Raw genomic sequence first — 20722 nt, 5'->3', positions numbered from 1 at the left:
ATCATCTGCTAGCAGCATAGGAAAATGCTTTCTCACAATATTGCAGATCTGGTAATATTCATATGAAAATTGTGTGACAAAACTGACTTTATCAGGTGACCACTTAAAGTGGTTACCTTTTTAGGTTTGTCCCTGAGCAGGGTTTCTCTGCTGATACCGTCAACCTCTTGTTGGGCTTATTTGTTGTTTTCTCTGGTAAATGTAAAGGGCCAGAAGGTCACTTCTACCTCTTTCTCTATGGTTGAGAAGTGTTATCCGTTTAGCGTATGAGACAGCTGGACAACAACCTCCTGAGAGAATTACGGCTCATTCCTCTAGAGCTGTCTCCTCTTCCTGGGCTTTCAAAAATTAAGCTTCTCTGGAACAAATTTGCAAAGCGGCCACATGGTCCTCTATACATACTTTTTCCAAATTCTACAAATTTGATACTTTTGCCTCGGCTGAGGCTTCCTTTGGGAGAAAGGTTCTTCAAGCGGTGGTGCCTTCGGTATAGGTCCGACTCTTGCTCTCCCTCCCATTCTGTGTCCTCTAGCTTTGTTATTGGTTCCCACTAGTAATTGGAATGAATCGTGGACTCCATGCCATAGGAAAGAAAACAAAATGTATGCTTACCTGATAAATGTATTTATTTCCAGGCATGAAGAGTCAACGACCCGCCCTTGTTTAAATTCAGTCGTGTTTTTTTTTTTTTTTTTTTTTTTTTTTTTTTTTACAAACCTCATGCACCTCTATGCTCTTTTGTTATCTTCCTTTTCCGTTTCCCTTCGGCCGAATGACTAGGGGTTATGAGTAAGGGAAGTGATACTTAACTGTTCTGGAATGAATAGTGGACTCTCCATGCCTGGAAAGAAATTTTGTAAGGTAAGCATACATTTTGTTTTGTCTGAAGCTTTCGCCACACTGAGCTCCTCAGGCAGCCCATGGCAGAATGCTATTTTGCTGTGAGGTGACGTTTCCACCTCTTAGCTACTAGCCGTGCGAGCCAGCTGGTGCCATGCCATCACCTCACAGCAACATAGTGTTCTGCCTGCGGGGCTCAGCACGGCGAACACTTCAGACAAATAAAGGAACTAGTATAGAAAGTATTTTATACTTCATGACTGAAAGTCCCCTTTATTTGTTCCACTGGTAAATCTTAGCGTTTTACAAACGCTAGGATTTACTATCACTTTAAGTCTTGCTGTCATGCTACAATGTGAACTTCTAGACATTTTATAGTGTGGAATAGCTAAACAAGAGCGAAAATGTCTAAAACCTTTTTAAAGGTGGTGATAGCCTTACTTGTGGAAATTCATCTCCTGGCCACCAGGAGGCGGCAAAAACGCCACAACAAAGCTTTAAGTATCCTTCCTACTTCCTTCTCTCTCCCAGTAGTTATTTGCCTCAAGGAGAGGACACGGATAAAGGTGTTCAGTATTTATTGAAGACTTACAGGGTTCTTAGCCCCAAACGTTCACCCTATGGATAGTTCCTGGAAGAGGGGGACATAGAGTACTGGCTTCCCAATTTAAATCTCCTCTCTGGTGTTGTGGTCACAAACCTGCCATGGGTGTCTCTGGGAAGTTCCTTAGCCTCCTCCTGTTTAATACATGAATATGTACTCCCTAAGTAAAATCATAACTGCAAGAAGCATAACATTACTAATCTGTGATACAGATCAGCTTGGTAACTGGCCTGTTATATTGGGGGCGCAGTGTCTGGGGTTTGTGCACTTCTTATTTCACCAAGGCTGTGGAATCACTTGTGACCCTTTTAAGTTCTAATGGACATGAATTAATTTATTTAGCTTCTTATACTATGCAGGTCTGAATGCTTCTACTGTGGGGTAGTTGTACACACTACGAACCCTTTAAATAATAGCCTTTGCTCGGAGACTGCATTTTTTAGCATTTCTCTTTCAGTACATGAACCTACTCAGGAGTGCTATGATGGCTACGGTCCATTTTAACTGTGGGGCCAAGATGATTCAGAGCACGAATCGGTGGATCAGGAGTGTGAAATTGGGCATGCTGTTCTCCTTTTCCTGTCATTTCCTTTGTCCTATGGGGCACATGAGAAGATGATCTTTGCATTGTGTTCCTGGTGCCAGGTGGTAAGCTGCACCCCTGCGCCTTTTGTGAGCTTAGCATTTGCGATACATAGGTGCACTGTAATTCTTGGGACAAATATTGCGAAATAGGTTTATTTTGTGCTTTTTGAGCCTATTGTTTGCATTAGATGCCATTTCTGGAGGGGCTCAAGAGTAGCCTAAATCTAGGATACCTTGTACTGTACTTTTCCGTCCTGATAGTCCTCTGACGGAAAGACAGCTTTCCTTGCGGTTTGGCTGCTAATTATTAATCTATTTTTTTTTTACTAAGGTAGATGGCTGATTTGTGTCAGTTAACCCTTATCCATAGCTCATTGCTGCCTATATTCCCTTGTTAGGGCATGTTCCCTAATTTTCCACCATATTTATACACTGGTTTATGCTTCATTGTGGGAGCATACTAGATTGCTGGGAAATGGTATATCACTACTTGGAGAGGATTCTACAGCATATTGTATATTCTTCTACTACTGTGATATATAGCTGTACAATAGTATAGCTTTACATGTGAGAAGATTCTACAGTATACTCCATAGCTTGTTCTGATGTTATATATTACTGTGTGATGCTTGATCTTTCATTGTGAGAGGATACTGGAATACATTATATATATATATATATATATATATATATATATATACACATATATATATATACATATATACACTACTGTTATAAATTGCACCTGTTATATGCTGCTGTGCAGTGGTTTACTTTTCCTTGTGTGAGGATACCACATTATTTCATATCATGTTCTACTGTCATATAATGCTATGCAATTGTTTATTTTTCCTTGTGGAGGATACTACAGGATATCCATTCCTTGTACTACTGTTATATATTGCTGTGCAGTGTTTTTCCTTTCATTGTGACAGGATACTACAGTATATTCCATGTCTAGTACTACTGTTACATATTGCCAAGTCTGGGCTGGGACCAGAAATAGGCCCGGGCGTTTTGAGGCGAAGCAGCCTACTCCGTCCCATTGGTTCTTTAACCATAAACCCAAATTGTTTTATTTCACGATTCAGATAGAGCATGCAACATGCAATTTTAAGCAGCTTTCTAGTTTACTCCTATTATCAAATTTTCTTTGTTCTCTTGCTATCTTTTTTTTTTTTTTTTTAAAAAAAGCAGGAATGTGATACATAGCAGCCGGGCCATTTTTGGTTGAGAACCTGGGTTATGCTTGCTTATTGGTGGGTAAATGTCAACCTCCAACAAGCAAGCACTATCCTAAAATGGACTGGCTGCTAAGATTTACATTCCTACTTTTTAAATAAAGATAGTAAGAGAAGTAAGAGACATTGATAATAGGAGTAAATTAGAAAGTTGCTTAAAATTGCATGCTCTATTTGAATCATGAAAGAAAAACATTGGGTTTAGTGTCCCTTTAATTGACACGTTTATAAAAAAAATATATATATATTTTTTTTTGTTAATTGACTGCAACTACATAATTAACAGAAGAAATAAAATAAAAAATATTACTCATCAGCCTGTTTAGTCAGTCACTCAAGATATCAGGCACATGAGTGTGTAATCCCACATAAGCAGCAGAGAGAACAAATACACAGAGCCACCCACATGGCGAAATTCCAAAATGTGCCCCCCAAAACAATTTTAAAGTGCAGCCTTCACCGTCCACCTTCCATGTCTCACTATCATTTAGTATTAGTTTGCAACTGCTTTAAAACATACTGTAGAATAAATTTTATAAAATATATATTATAATATAAAAATAATAGAATACTTTATATTACACACCAATGATAATAGAATACATTACATAGTATACAGTACTAATATAATACATTATATGATATACGGTACAAAAATAACTATAAATAACATACAGAACTAATAATTATATAAAGCCATTGATTGCAGGCACACCCTGCCATGATTAGAGATGATGCACTGGCAGAAAATGTATGTAATAATAATTATGTTCCGTCCCCTTTGATATTTATGTATACAGTTTTACTGTTAATGTTACTTTGCAATAATATTAAACCAGTATATACAGTATATATTCCAACCAATTATTTAATGTTTGAATATTTAAATTACTGCATGCATAATATAAGAAATACTTACTGGAGATTTCAGATTTTGCTCTTTTGTTGGCAGAAGGCATTTGGGAGTGTGATCACTTGAAATGTAATAGAATCCATTTAGGGTTAGATTTATCAAAGCCATTCTCCTCTAATATCGTCCAAAATAACGCATACAAACGGATCCTCATATTTATCAAAGCACTCTGCGCCTATAATTACGCAAATCTGAAAGAAACTTCTTCGCACTCCGCTTGCATTCGCCTAGGCGCACAGGCACGCTCCCGAGTGCACCAATATACATTAATAATAGGCGTAATTTAACAGCCCGACCTACAAATATGCCCAGTTGCTTATTCATCATTGCTTTGCGCCGATAATTCCGGCTGTAATTGCGTGTTGTATATTTCGCCATACAGACTGAGTCGAACACCATTATAATACATGCTTTTACATCTTGTGATGCAGTACTTTACTCTTCTAACTAATTTTTCAAAAGTTCAGCGCAAAGAAGATACTGTTATTCCCAGTAATTTGCGCTTCCACAAGCGCATATGGTACAAAAAGTTTTATATATCGATATATTGATATATTTATTTTTGTGTCAACATATGACACAAACAGCACAGAAATATTATATAATATAAATATTAGCTAAATAGTTACCTGAACGTTTTTTTAATAATCAAAACATGGCGGCGCAAATATTTATAGGGATGTACTGTGATAAATAGGGAGTAAATGCTTTTTCCGACAGGCGCAATTTATCATTATTAGGCCCCAGTTCGCCTGCACAAAATTACGTCTAATTTCAAATAAATTTAGGCGCACATGTGCGCCTTTCCGGAGGCGAGCTGGGGCGCAGTTACAGGCGAAGAACATACAGTTCGTCTAGCCTTTGATAAATCTAGCCCTTAGTATTTGATGGATCTCTTAATATATCTGAGTTTCTGGTAAACATCTCCCCGAGTCAGGCCAGCTGCCCATACATTTTAATGGAAACTTTTTTTTTTTTTTCCCTTCGGTACCGTATGCATAGCAAAGAAAGGGATATTTTATTTATATATATATATATATATATATATATATATATATATATATATATATATATATATATATATATATATATATATATATATATATATATATATATATTATATATATATTATATATATATTATATATATATTATATATATACAGGGAGTGCAGAATTATTAGGCAAGTTGTATTTTTGAGGATTAATTTTATTATTGAACAACCATGTTCTCAATGAACCCAAAAAACTTGTTAATATCAAAGCTGAATAGTTTTGGAAGTAGTTTTTAGTTTGTTTTTAGTTTATAGCTATTTTAGGGGGATATCTGTGTGTGCAGGTGACTATTACTGTGCATAATTATTAGGCAACTTAACAAAAAACAAATATATACCCATTTCAATTATTTATTTTTACCAGTGAAACCAATATAACATCTCAACATTCACAAATATACATTTCTGACATTCAAAAACAAATCAGTGACCAATATAGCCACCTTTCTTTGCAAGGACACTCAAAAGCCTGCCATCCATGGATTCTGTCAGTGTTTTGATCTGTTCACCATCAACATTGCGTGCAGCAGCAACCACAGCCTCCCAGACACTGTTCAAAGAGGTGTACTGTTTTCCCTCCTTGTAAATCTCACATTTGATGATGGACCACAGGTTCTCAATGGGGTTCAGATCAGGTGAACAAGGAGGCCATGTCATTAGATTTTCTTCTTTTATACCCTTTCTTGCCAGCCACGCTGTGGAGTACTTGGACGCGTGTGATGGAGCATTGTCCTGCATGAAAATCATGTTTTTCTTGAAGGATGCAGACTTCTTCCTGTACCACTGCTTGAAGAAGGTGTCTTCCAGAAACTGGCAGTAGGACTGGGAGTTGAGCTTGACTCCATCCTCAACCCGAAAAGGCCCCACAAGCTCATCTTTGATGATACCAGCCCAAACCAGTACTCCACCTCCACCTTGCTGGCGTCTGAGTCGGACTGGAGCTCTCTGCCCTTTACCAATCCAGCCACGGGCCCATCCATCTGGCCCATCAAGACTCACTCTCATTTCATCAGTCCATAAAACCTTAGAAAAATCAGTCTTGAGATATTTCTTGGCCCAGTCTTGACGTTTCAGCTTGTGTGTCTTGTTCAGTGGTGGTCGTCTTTCAGCCTTTCTTACCTTGGCCATGTCTCTGAGTATTGCACACCTTGTGCTTTTGGGCACTCCAGTGATGTTGCAGCTCTGAAATATGGCCAAACTGGTGGCAAGTGACATCTTGGCAGCTGCACACTTGACTTTTCTCAGTTCATTGGCAGTTATTTTGCGCCTTGGTTTTTCCACACGCTTCTTGCGACCCTGTTGACTATTTTGAATGAAACGCTTGATTGTTCGATGATCACACTTCAGAAGCTTTGCAATTTTAAGAGTGCTGCATCCCTCAGCAAGATATCTCACTATTTTTGACTTTTCTGAGCCTGTCAAGTCCTTCTTTTGACCCATTTTGCCAAAGGAAAGGAAGTTGCCTAATAATTATGCACACCTGATATAGGGTGTTGATGTCATTAGACCACACCCCTTCTCATTACAGAGATGCACATCACCTAATATGCTTAATTGGTTGTAGGCTTTCAAGCCTATACAGCTTGGAGTAAGACAACATGCATAAAGAGGATGATGTGGTCAAAATACTCATTTGCCTAATAATTCTGCACTCCCTGTACAGGTAGCCCTCAGTTTACGCCGGGGTTAGGTTCCAGAAGGAATGGTTGTAAATCGAAACCGTTGTAAATTGAAACCCAGTTTATAATGTAAGTCAATGGGAAGTGAGGGAGATAGGTTCCAGGCCGCTCTCAAAATTGTCATAAGTAACACCTAATACATTATTTTTAAAGCTTTGAAATGAAGACTTTAAATGCTAAACGGCATTATAAACCTAATAATAAAATAATCACACAACACAGTATATATAATTAAACTAAGTTAAGTGAACAAAAACATATGCTAAACAGCATTATAAACCTAATAAAATAATCACACAACACAGACTTAACTTGCATTTTCCTGCAAACAGTTCTTTCTATGCATTCCAATCTGGACTGATTTATAGACAGGAAGATCTTGTTCCTTTGAAATCTGCTCGATAGCTCAGGTCTAATTAAACTGATTAATTTCAGCTTGCTTGGCTTTGCTGTAACACAAGCATACAGCTCCACCTACTGGCTATTTTAATAAATGCACTGCTTCTCAATGCTTTTCAATAGCAGTCACATGACTGGAAAAAAAGGTTGTTATTCTGAAACGGTGTAAATTGAACCGTTGTAAAACGAGGGCCACCTGTATATATATTATCCATATCTAGTCCAACTTTTACCTATAGGAGGATTCTGCAGTATATTCTATTTAGTGTACTACTGTTAAATAGTTGTACAGTTATATAATCTTACTTGGGATGAGATTTTACAGGATATCCCATAGATTTTTGATTCTGTTATATGTGGCTGTACTCTGATATTTTATTACTTAGGAGAAGATATTGCAAGATATCCAATATTTGTATTCTTCTGAAGTATATTACTATACTGGTGAGGTTCTGTGCCCACTACGGTTAGCATATTAAGAGTTGTGAAGGACTATTATGGAGCAGTCCGGAACTGTTTGTTCTGGATAGACCCATTAGCAGGTAGATCCACAGGTTTTGTTCTTTCTACAAACAAACGATGCATGCTTGGCAAAATGGTTACTGTTTGTAATTTTGCTTAATCTTGCCGTTCTAGTCTAAGTTCTGTTTTGCAGTCTCAATTTTCTATTTGCTTCATCAGTGTTATATTTAAATCCTGCTATGCAGCCTTCATCAAGGTGTAGACGCCACTGCGGCTGGCTATAACCCAGTTCAGATATGATTCTGTCAATTCTTCCCTTCTGAGGGTGATTTATTCTCTTTGCTTTTGAGTTCAGGACCTGTGTCTTGCTGAGGATGTGATTTCAAGACAAATGTTCTCTTGAATTTAATCTATATAATTTCCATAGAATGAGACATGGGTTACTCGGGCAAACTTGTTTTGCTCCTGTCGCCAATCTAGGATTTAGACGTTTTCTCTTGTAAGATGTATCGAGTCCACGGATTCATCCATACTTATGGGATATTCTCCTTCCCTACAGGAAGTGGCAGGGAGAGCACCCACAGCAGAGCTGTCCATATAGCTCCTCCCTTAGCTCCACCCCCCAGTCATTCTCTCTGCCTGCTTAACTGCTAGGAAGGGCAAAGGGAGTGTGGTGACAAAAATGTTAGTTTTTATTTTCTCAAGCAAAAGTTTATTTTATATGGTACCGGTGTGTACTATTTACTCTCTGGCGGAAAAGGGATGAAGATTTCTGCAAGGACGAGGATGATCTTAGCATTTTGTAACTAAGATCCACTGCTGTTCTCACAAGGGCTGAAGAGTACAGGAAAACTTCAGTTGGGGGAACAGTTTGCAGGCTAAACTGCATTAAGGAAAACAATATACAGAGGTGCAAGATGGAAAAAAACGCACAATATTCTGTACAAATGAACTAAGAACTGATACTCTCCTTTAGGTCAGACCGCAGCCTTCTTGCAGTCTCTCCCTTGTGACTGTGTATAGATAGATAGTAGTAGTAGATGGCGCTGGTCTATTGAGTGATTTTCTCTAGTAAGTGAAGAGAAAAAAGGCTTGATACATATATTGAAGCCAATTAATATGGGTGCAGTATACTCACTCCATAAGATGAATCTTTACAGCTGAAAGGGAACGTAGCGTCAGATGGCAAGAGTCCACAGGTTCCTGGAGTCAAATACTGAATTTTCAGGTTTATCCAAAAGTGGACTATAAATGAATTGAGACCCAAATGACAAAAGTATCCAGTGTATAATTGAAAAAAATGTAGTAACTTACTCTATAAATAAGGAGATTCCAGCTCAGCACAGCAAAACAAGATCTTGACAATCTTTCAACAAAGGATAAAAGGTTTTATTTGCTCAACGCGTTTCAACGTGTTACACGTCTTTATCAAGAGCATACATTAAAACAAGTAAAACAGGTAAGTAAAACCAAGTACACTCGAGTGAGGTGGGAGGGGCCTATTTTCAGTTGCACAGTTTATTTACCTCAGAAGCATCCAGCTACTTCTCCAGAGATTCCTGCTGTATTTGAGGGCTGTAAAGAGGTTTTTTTTCCCCACAAATCGTTCCTAAAGGGAAGGTAGGCGCAATCTGTTTTTTACATTAAGGGGTTAATTGTTTATTTGCATAGTGGTGCAAAGTTACTAAGGATTTATGATGCTACTGTAAAAATTTCGTTTTGTTTACTGCTTTTTTACACTGTTTTGCAGAGTTTGTGCAGCTTTTTATTTTCTTTGATTAAAGTGTTTTCCAAGCTTGTTTGTTTCATTACTAGCCTGTTTAACATGTCTGACACCAAGGAAAATCCTTGTTCTATGTGTTTAGAAGCCATTGTGGAACCCCCTCTTAGAATGTGTCCCACTTGCACTAATATGTCTAAATTATAAAGAGCATGTTTTAGCACTTAAAAATATTGCAATAGATGATTCTCAGTTAAAAGGAAATGAGGGTTTAGCATCTAGCTCTCCCCAAGTTTTACAACCAGCAACGCCCGCACAAGTGACGCCAAGTACCTCTAATGCGTCAAATTCATTTACTTAACAAGACATGGCCATAGTTGTGAATAAAACCCTCACAGAGGTTTTCTCTAAACTGCCTGGTTTACAAGGAAAGCGTGACAGCTCTGGGTTAAGAACAAATGCTGAGCCGTCTGATGCTTTAGTAGCCGTAGCCGATATACCCTCACAATGTTCTGAAGTAGGGGTAAGGGATTTGTTATCTGAGGGAGAGATTTCTGATTCAGGAAAGACGCTCCCAAAGACAGATTCTGATATGACGGCCTTTAAATTTAAGCTTGAACACCTCCGCTTATTGCTCAAGGAGGTATTGGCTACTCTAGACGATTGTGACCCTATAGTGGTCCCAGAGAAATTGTGTAAAATGGACAGATACTTAGAGGTTCCTGTTTACACTGATGTTTTTCCAGTCCCTAAGAGGATTGTGACTATTGTTACTAAGGAGTGGGATAGACCAGGTATTCCGTTCGCTCCCCCTCCTGTTTTTAAGAAAATGTTTCCCATATCTGACACCATACAGGACTCGTGGCAGACTGTTCCTAAGGTGGAGGGAGATATTTCTACTCTTGCTAAGCGTACAACTATACCTATCGAAGACAGTTGTGCTTTCAAAGATCCTATGGATAAAAAATTAGAGGGTCTCCTAAAGAAAATTTTTGTTCATCAAGGTTTTCTTCTCCAACCTATTGCATGCATTGTTCCTGTAACTACTGCAGCTGCTTTCTGGTTTGAGGCTCTAGAAGAGGCTCTCCAGGTGGAGACTCCATTAGAGGATATTATGGATAGAATTAAGGCCCTTAAGTTGGCTAATTCTTTCATTACAGATGCTGCTTTCCAAATGGCTAAATTAGCGGCAAAGAATTCAGGTTTTGCCATTTTAGCACACAGGGCGTTATGGCTTAAATCCTGGTCTCCTGATGTGTCATCTAAAACTAAACTTTTGAACATCCCTTTCAAAGGAAAGACCCTATTCGCGCCTGAACTGAAAGAGATTATTTCAGACATCACTGGAGGGAAAAGTCATGCCCTCCCTCAGGATAGATCAAATAAGATGAGGACCAAACAAAATAATTTTCGTTCCTTTTGGAATTTCAAGAGTGGTCCCGCTTCAGCTTCCTCTGCTGCAAAGCAAGAGGGGAATTTTGCCCAATCCAAGTCAGTCTGGAGACCTAACCAGGCTTGAAACTAGGGTAAACAGGTTAAGAAGCCTGCAGCTGCCTCTAAGACAGCATGAAGGGGTAGCCCCCGATCCGGGACCCGATCTAGTAGGGGGCAGACTCTCTCTCTTCGCTCAGGCTTGGGCAAGAGATGTTCACGATTCCTGGGCTTTAGAAATTGTGTCCCAAGGATATCTTCTGGACTTCAGACTCCCCCCCCCCCCCCCCTTGGGGGAGATTTCACATTTCTCAATTGTCTGCAAACCAGACAAAGAGAGAGGCGTTCTTACGCTGTGTAGAAGACCTACATACCATGGGAGTGATCTGCCCAGTTCCAAGAGCGGAACAAGGGCTAGGTTTTTACTCCAACCTGTTTGTTGTTCCCAAAAAAGAGAGAACTTTCAGACCGATCTTGGATCTCAAAATTCTAAACAAATTCCTCAGAGTACCATCTTTCAAGATGGAGACCATTCGGACTATTCTTCCTCTGATCCAGGAGGTTCAATATATGACTACCGTGGATTTAAAGGATGCGTATCTACACATCCCTATTCAGAGATCATCATCAATTCCTCAGATTCGCCTTTCTGGACAGGCATTACCAGTTTGTGGCCCTTCCTTTCGGGTTGGCCACGGCTCCCAGAATTTTAACAAAGGTGCTAGGGTCCCTTTTGGCGGTTCTAAGACCGCGGGGTATAGCAGTGGCGCCTTATCTAGACGACATCTTAATTCAGGCGTCGACTTTCCAGCTAGCCAAGTCTCACACGGACATCGTGTTGGCTTTTCTGAGATCTCACAGATGGAAGGTGAACATAAAGAGTTCTCTCGTCCCCCTCACAAGAGTTTCCTTCCTAGGGACTCTGATAGACTCGGTAGAAATGAAAATATTTCTGACGGAGGTCAGAAAATCAAAACTTTTAATCACTTGCCGAGCTCTTCATTCCATTCCTCGGCCATCAGTGGCTCAGTGTATGGAGGTAATCGGACTCATGGTAGCGGCAATGGACATAGTTCCTTATGCCCGCCTACACCTCAGACCACTGCAACTATGCATGCTCAAACAGTGGAATGGGGATTATGCAGATTTATCTCCTCAACTGGATCTGGACCAAGAGACCAGAGATTCTCTTCTCTGGTGGTTGTCTCAGGACCACCTGTCTTAGGGAATGTACTTCCGCAGGCCAGAGTGGCTCATTTTAACGACAGATGCCAGCCTGCTAGGCTGGGGTGCAATTCTGGAACTCTCTGAAAGCACAGGGCTTATGGTCTCGGGAGGAATCTCTTCTTCCGATAAACATTCTAGAACTGAGAGCGATATTCAATGCACTTCAGGCATGGCCTCAGTTTGCTGCGGCTAAATTCATCAGGTTTCAGTTGGACAACATCACGACTGTAGCTTATATCAATCATCAAGGAGGAACAAGGAGTTCTCTAGCGATAATGGAGGTAACCAAAATAATCCGATGGGCAGAGGATCACTCTTGCCATCTCTCAGCAATCTACATCCCAGGAGTAGAGAACTGGGAGGCGGATTTCCTAAGTCGTCAGACTTTTCATCCAGGGGAGTGGGAACTCCATCCGGAGGTATTTGCTCAGCTGATTCAGTTATGGGGCACACCAGAATTGGATCTGTTCGCATCCCGTCGGAATGCCAAACTTCCTTGTTACGGGTCCAGGTCCCGAGATCCCAAGGCGGTGCTGATAGATGCTCTAGCAGTGCCTTGGTCCTTCAATCTGGCCTATGTATTTCCACCGTTTCCTCTCCTCCCACGTCTGGTTGCCAGAATCAAGCAGGAGAGAGCTTCAGGGATTCTGATAGCACCTGCGTGGCCACGCAGGACTTAGTATGCAGACCTAGTGGAAATGTCCTCGGTTCCATCGTGGACTCTGCCAATGACCTTCTAATCCAAGGTCCTTTCACGCATCCAAATCTAGATTCTCTGCGTCTGACTGCTTGGAGATTGAACGCCTGATTCTATCAAAGCGAGGTTTCTCTGAGTCGGTCATTGATACCCTGATTCAGGCTAGAAAGCCTGTCACCAGGAAGATCTATCATAAGATTTGGCGCAAATATCTTTATTGGTGTGAATCCAAAGGTTACTCGTGGAGTAAGATTAGGATTCCTAGAATATTGTCTTTTCTCCAAGAAGGTTTGGAGAAGGGATTATCAGCTAGTTCCCTAAAAGGGCAAATATCTGCTTTGTCTATTCTACTACACAAACGTCTGGCAGATGTCCCAGACGTTCAAGCATTTAGTCAGGCTTTGGTCAGAATTAAGCCTATGTTTAAACCTGTTGCTCCGCCATGGAGTTTGAATTTGGTTCTTAAAAGTATTTCTCTTGTGATGTATAGAGTCCACGGCCCACCCTGTTTATTAAGACAGGCATATATATTTTTATTTTTAAACTTTAAGTCACTGCTGCATCCTATAGTTTCTCCTTTCTTCCTAGCCTTCAGTCGAATGACTGGGGGGTGGAGCTAAGGGGAGAGCTATATAGACAGCTCTGCTGTGGGTGCTCTCTCTGCCACTTCCTGTAGGGGGGGAGAATATCCCACAAGTAAGGAAAACAAACTGGCTCTCTGTCATGTTCCCAGTAGATAGCTTAGGACTCCAAGGCTTTATGGCGTGGCTGGTCTTTTGCGATTGTGCTGTATGACAAAGCTCAAGACCCATACCGTTCAGACTGAATGAGGCTGCTTCCCATTGTGCGCTGAAGCTTAGCGTGTCAGTCCGTGGGCTATTAGGTGGGACCACCGGATCAGATCTAGTAGAGAGCCCAGCTGTGCGGTCTGATGTGTCACCGGTACTGCTTTGTAAAGAGGGGTAGACTGTAGCCTTAAATGTCTCCCGAACTAGTGGCCGGTGAAATAACAGTGCTGCTAGCTTGTCTCTGATAGCGGCCAGGTCCTGCTTCAGTTCACTATAATGTGTTTGAAGGGATTGTACTGTCTCAGCTTCCCATCTATCTAGAGACTCCATTCCGATCAAAGATGGCGCTTCGCGCCCTTAAAGACAATCACTTAGGGCCAGCTTTAGGGAGCATTCTGCTGTGAAATTCACATTTAGCACTCTCGGCACATAGAGGATAATGTCGGCTCATTAAAAGCTTAACATAATTTCTAAAAAGAGGTCTCCCATATATACATAAAGTCACTGTGAAAAGCTATAGATGAGGAGCTTCAGAGATGCACATCCGTTCACTTTGCTAGTTGGCTCCGCCCCCCATCTTTTTATCTTTTTAAGATTGAGTATATTCGTTCTTTGTTAAAAGAGGTGTGGATTACTTTGGATATTGAGGAAACTAGTCCCCTTGATACTAAAATGAGTAAACATTTAAATTCTGTTTATAAACCTCCTGTGGTTACTCCAGAGGATTTTCAAGTTTCTGATGCTATTTCTGATATGATTTCAAAGGAATGGAATAGGCCTGCTACTTTTATTCCTTCTCGAGGTTTAAAAAATTGTATCCTTTGCCAGCAGCTATATTGGAGTTTTGGGAAAAAATCCCCAAAGTTGATGGGGCTATTTCTACTCTTGCTAAACGTACTAATATCCCTATGGAAGATAGTAATTCCTTTAAGGATCCTTTAGATAGGAAACTTGAATCTTATCTAAGGAATGCTTATTTAAATTCTAGCTATCTTCTCAGGCCTGCCATTTCTATGGCTAATGTTGCAGCTGCATCAACTTTTTGGTTGGAAAGCTTAAGAAACAGACCCTGATTTGTCTAGCTTTGCTTGCTTCAACATGTGATGCCATTTTTGATATCAAAATTGATGTTAGATCTATGTCTTTAGCTATTTTAGCTAGAAGAGCTTTGTGGTTCAATCTTTGGAATGCTGACATGGTATCTAAGTCTAGATTACTAGCTTTTTTTCCAAGATAACAATTTGTTTGGTTCTCAGTTGGATTCGATTATTTCAACTGTCACTGGGGGGAAGGGAGTTGTTTTTTATCCTCAGGATATGCCATCTAAGGGTAAATCTAAAGCTTCTAATCGTTTTCTTTCTTTTCGACAGAATAAGGAACAGAAAACCAATCCTTCCCCCAAAGAATCTGGTTCCAATTGGAAACCTTCAAGTTGGAATTAAATCAAAGCCATTTAAGAAACTAAAGCCAGCCCCCAAGTCTGCATGAAGGTGTGGCCCTCATTCCAGCTCAGCTGGTGGAGGGGAAATTTAATTATGTTCCAAGCTATTTGGGCAGATTCTGTCCAAAATCAATAGATTCAGAGTATTGTCTCTCAGGGGTATCAAATAGGATTCAGAGTAAGACCTCCTGTGAGAAGATTTTTTTTTTTCTCACACGTCCCAGCAAATCCAGTGAAGGCTCAGGCTTTTCTGAATTGTGTTTCAGACCTAGGGCTTTCAGGGGTAATCATACCAGTTCCATTTCAGGAACAGGTTCTGGGGTTTTATTCAAATCTGTTCATTGTCCCAAAGAGAGAAAATTTATTCAGTCCAGTTCTGGATCTGAAAATTTTGACTCGTTTTGTAAAAATGCATACTTTCAACATGGTGACTATAAGGATTATTCTGCCTTTCTTTCAGCAAGGTCATTATATGTCCATGATAGACTTACAGGATGCATATCTTCATATTCTGATTCATCCAGACCACTATCGGTTTCTGAGATTCTCTTTTCTAGACAAGCATTACCAATTTGTCGCTCTGCCATTGGCCTAGCGACAGCCCCATGGATTTTTTTCAAAGGATCTCTGTGCCCTACTCTCTGTAATCAGAAAACGGGATATTGCGGTGTTTCCTTATTCAGACAATATCTTGGTACTAGCTCAGTCTTTACATTCTGCTGAATATCACACAAATCAACTAGTATTGTTTCTTCAAAGACATGGCTGGAGGATCAATTTACCAAAGAGTTCCTTGATTCCTCAGACAAGGGTCACCTTTTTAGGTTTCCAGATAGATTCAGTGTCCATGACTTTGTCTCTAACAGACAATAGACAAATAAAATTGGTTTCAGCTTGTCGGAAACCTTCAGTCTCAATCATTCCCTTCAGTAGCTATGTGCATGGAAGTTTTAGGTCTCATGACTGCAGCATCAGACGCGATCCCTTTTGCTCCTTTTCATGAGACCTCTCCAGGTTTGTATGTTGAATCAATGGTGCAGGGATTATACAAAGATATCACAATTAATATCCTTAAATCCCAATGTTCGACCCTCTCTGACTTGGTGGTTAGATCACCATTGTATAGTTCAAGGGGCTTCTTTTGTTCATCCAACCTGGACTGTGATCACAACAGATGCAAGTCTGTCAGGTTGGGGAGCTGTCTGGTGTGGGGTCTTCCAGAAATAGATCTGATGACTTCACATCTAAACAAGAAACTTCCCAGGTACCTGTTCAGATCCAGGGATCCTCAAGCGGAGTCGGTGGATGTGTTAGCAGTTCCTTGGTTTTACCAACCTGCTTATATCTTCCCACCTCTAGTGCTTCCAAGAGTTATCTCCAAGATCATCAAGGAACGATCATTTGAGTTTCTGGTAGCACCAGCGTGGCCTCACAGGTTCTGGTATGCGGAACTTGTCCGGATGTCCAGTTGCCAACCTTGGCCATTTCCTTTAAGACCAGCATTCTGTCTCAAGGGCCATTTTTCCATCAGGATCTCAAATCATTAAATTTGAAGGTATGGAAATTGAACGCTTAGTGCTTAGTCATAGAGGTTTCTGTGACTCAGTGATTGATACTATGTTACAGGCTCGTAAAACTGTCTCTAGGAATATTTATTACCGAGTTTGGAAGACATATTTCATGGTGTTCTTCTCATAAATTCTCCTGGCATTCTTTTAGAATTCCTAGAATATTAGTTTCTTCAGGATGGTTTGGATAAGGGTTTGTCTGCAAGTTCCTTGAAGGGACAAATCTCTGCTCTTTCTGTTTTATTTCACAGAAAGATTGCTAAACTCCCTGATTTTCACTGTTTTGTACAGGCTTTGGTCCGTATCAAGTCTGTCATTAAATCAATCTCCCTTCCCTTGGAGTCTTAATTTGGTTTTGAAGGCTTTACAGGCTCCTCCTTTTGAGCCTATGCATTCTTTGGACATTAAACTACTTTCTTGGAAAGTGTTGTTCCTTTTGGCCATCTCTTCTGCTAGAAGAGTTTCTGAATTATCTGCTCTTTCTTGTGGGTCTCCTTTTCTGATTTTCCATCAGGATAAGGCAGTTTTGCGGACTTCGTTTAAATTTCTACCTAAGGTTGTGAATTCTAACAACATTAATAGGGAAATTGTTGTTCCCTCTTTGTGTCCTAATCCTAAGAATTCTTTGTAGAGATCCTTACATTCTCTGGATGTTGTAAGAGCTTTGAAATATTATGTTGAAGCTATTAAAGATTTCAGGAAAACTTTTAGTCTATTTGGTGTCTTTTCTGGTTCTAGAAGAGGTCAGAAAGCTTCTGCCATTTCCTTGGCATCTTGGTTAAAGCTTTTGATTCATCAGACTTATTTGGAGTCGGGTCAGGCCCACCTCAGAGAATCACAGCTCATTCTACTAGATCAGTCTCCACTTTGTGGGCTTTTAAGAATTAAGCTTCAGTTGATCAGATTTGCAAAGCTGCTACTTGGTCTTCTTTGCATACATTTACTAAATTCTAACGTTTTTATGCATTTGCCTCTTCTGATGCAGTTTTTGGTAGAAAAGTTCTTCAGGCAGCTGTTTCACTTTGATTCCTCTGCTTTTGTTTTACGTTTTTTTTCTTTCAATTATGAGAAGAAAAAAAATATTTTTTGGGTTGTGGATTTAATTTCTTTCAGCGTAAAATGGCTTATTTCTATCCCTTCCTCTCTAGTGACTCTTCTGTGGAGTTCCACATCTTGGGTATTACTGTCCCATATGTCACTAGCTCATTGACTTTTGACAATTACATGAAAGAAAACATAATTTATGTAAGAACTTACCTGATAAATTAATTTCTTTCATATTGGCAAGAGTCCATGAGACCCACCCTTTTTATGGTGGTTTTGATTTTTTGTATAAAGCACAATTATTTCCAGTTGCTTTTTACTCCTTTCTTCATCACCCCACTACTTGGCTATTCGTTAAACTGAATTGTTGGTGTGGTGAGGGGTGTATTTATAGGCATTTTGAAATTTGGGAAACCTTTGCCCCTCCTAGTAGGATTGTATATCCCATACGTCACTAGCTCATGGACTCTTGCCAATATGAAAGAAATGAATTTATCAGGTAAGCTCTTACATAAATTATGTTTTTTCCCTTTCATTGTTTTTAGACGTGCTGATATATCATATTGTAAAGATAAAAAAATATATATCCAATAGTTAGCCCTCATGTTACTGAAAGTAGAGACATGGCTGCAATTTTGAAGCAAGGGTCTGATTAACACTTGTTTTTTTTTTTTTTTTTTATTTAGGCAAGAAATAGGTTTTAGTGTGGTTGTGCACAGTTTGTGCATCAGTCTGCATACAGATGATTTAACCTATCTTCTCATAAATTTCAAGGTACTCGGCCACCACTTATTAAAAATCTTCCTAAACCTATTGAAAGCTTAATGACTCGCTGCTGGTCAAAAGATCCTCCTCAGCGGCCCTCAATGGAGGAGATTGTAAAAATAATGTTGCATCTTATGCAGGTAAGTCTGTATGACTATAAATTTAAAGGGATGTTAAACAGTAAATGCATGCTAGACATAATGTATTCAAATCAAAGATTAGTTTCTACTCTAGATTCTATAAAGCGATGGGCGGCGCCAAGCTTGAACTAATTTAACATCTATCTCAACAATTAGGGAAAGATATATATATATATATATATATATATATATATATATATATATATATATAATATACCAGGCAATAAAATAGTTTGTGTAAACAAGAATGTGTGCATGTTTGTTTTTATCAGTTTCTAATAGCAGAATGACAGTGAGATAAGTTAAAAACTTAAAGGGACAGTCTAGTCAAAATTAAACTTTCATGATTCATATAGGACATCTAATTTTAAAAAGTTTACATATGTCATCAAAATTGCTTTGTTCTCTTGTTGTCCTTATGCTAATGTCTAAGCCCATGAAGGCCGTCTGTTATCTGAATGCTTTTGACAGTTTTTCACAGCTAGAGGGGTGTTAGTTCATGTGTGCCATATGAATAACATTGTTTTCACGCCCGTGGAGTTATGAGAGGGCTCTGATTGGCTAAATGCAAGTCTGTCAAAAGAACTACAATAAGGGGGCAGTTTGCAGGGGTTTGGATAAAAGGTTATCACAGAGGTAAAAAGTATATTAATATAACCGTTTTGGTTATGCAAAATCTGGAGTAGACTGTTCCTTTAAGACCAAACATAGCTGCTCCCATTACTTTACAGAAACTCAGTGTAAGTTTGAAAACCAACAATTTTCAGAGTTAAAGGGACAGTCCTCCAGAATTTTTATGGTTTTAAAAAGATAGATAATCCCTTTATTACCCATTCCCCAGTTTTGTATAACCAACATGGTTATATTAATATACTTTCTCTTGTAAGATGTATCGAGTCCACGGATTCATCCTTACTTTGGGATATTCTCCTCCCCTACAGGATGTGGCAGAGAGAGCACCCACAGCAGAGCTGCCTATATAGCTCAACCCCCTAGTTATTCTCTCTGCCTGCTTAACTGCTAGGAAGGGCAAAGAGGAGTGTGGTGACAAAAATGTTAGGTTTTTATTTTCTCAAGCAAAAGTTTATTTCTTCTGTTAAGTGTGATCAGTCCACGGGTCATCATTACTTCTGGGATATTAACTGCTCCCCTACAGGAAGTGCAAGAGGATTCACCCAGCAGAGCTGCATATAGCTCCTCCCCTCTACGTCACTCCCAGTCATTCTCTTGCACCCAGCAACTAGATAGGTCGTGTGAGAGGACTATGGTGATTATACTTAGTTTTATATCTTCAATCAAAAGTTTGTTATTTTAAAATAGCACCGGAGTGTGTTATTACCTCTCTGGCAGAGTTTGAGGAAGAATCTACCAGAGTTTTGCTATGATTTTAGCCGGAGTAGTTAAGATCATATTGCTGTTCTCGGCCATCTGAGGAGTGAGGTAAACTTCAGATCAGGGGACAGCGGGCAGATGAATCTGCATAGAGGTATGTAGCAGTTTTTATTTTCTGACAATGGAATTGATGAGAAAATCCTGCCATACCGATATAATGTCATGTATGTATACTTTACACTTCAGTATTCTGGGAGAATGGTACTTCACTAGAATTACACTGTAAGAAAGACATAAAGCTGTTTAATAACTAGAGATTATGTTTAACGTTTTTGCTGGAATGTAAAATCGTTTTCATTTGCTGAGGTACTGAGTGAATAAATGTTTGGGCACCATTTTTCCACTTGGCAGTTGCTTAAATCTGTTTTTTCTGTCAGTTTCTGTTCTCCCTCACTGCTGTGTGTGTGGGGGAGGGGCGCTTTTACTATGCATCAAATATTTCAGTCAGCAACTCATTGTATTCCCTGCATGATCTGGTTCATCTCTACAGAGCTCAGGGGTCTTCAAAACTTATTTTGAGGGAGGTAATTTCTCTCAGCAGAGCTGTGAGAATTATAGTTTGACTGAAATAAAAACTTTTATTCTGTAATTTGTTTCCTGCTTTCAGAAATTGTTATCTTTGCTAATGGGATTAAACCTTTGCTAAAGTTGTGTTGTTTACAAGGATTGAGGCTATAACTGTTTCAATTTATTAATTTTTAACTGTCATAGATCTTCTGTGCTTCTTAAAGGC

The 20722-nt window shown here is 39.5% G+C and overlaps 1 protein-coding gene across 2 annotated transcripts in view; it reads left to right on the top strand.

The window, feature by feature from the left end:
• The window catches only part of MAP3K7 (mitogen-activated protein kinase kinase kinase 7), a 467450-nt gene that overhangs the window by 290547 nt on the left and 156181 nt on the right, over positions 1 to 20722 (top strand). For both annotated transcript variants that reach the window (XM_053710552.1, XM_053710551.1), the window contains exon 8: positions 18467 to 18597. In XM_053710552.1, the coding sequence (XP_053566527.1) occupies positions 18467 to 18597 (131 nt within the window). The remainder of the gene's footprint in view (positions 1 to 18466; positions 18598 to 20722) is intronic.

This window comes from Bombina bombina, chromosome 4 (assembly GCF_027579735.1).
Source record: "Bombina bombina isolate aBomBom1 chromosome 4, aBomBom1.pri, whole genome shotgun sequence".
NCBI lineage: Eukaryota > Metazoa > Chordata > Amphibia > Anura > Bombinatoridae > Bombina > Bombina bombina.
Note: the sequence above shows the minus strand (reverse complement) of the source record. Positions and strands in the feature narration are given on the sequence as shown.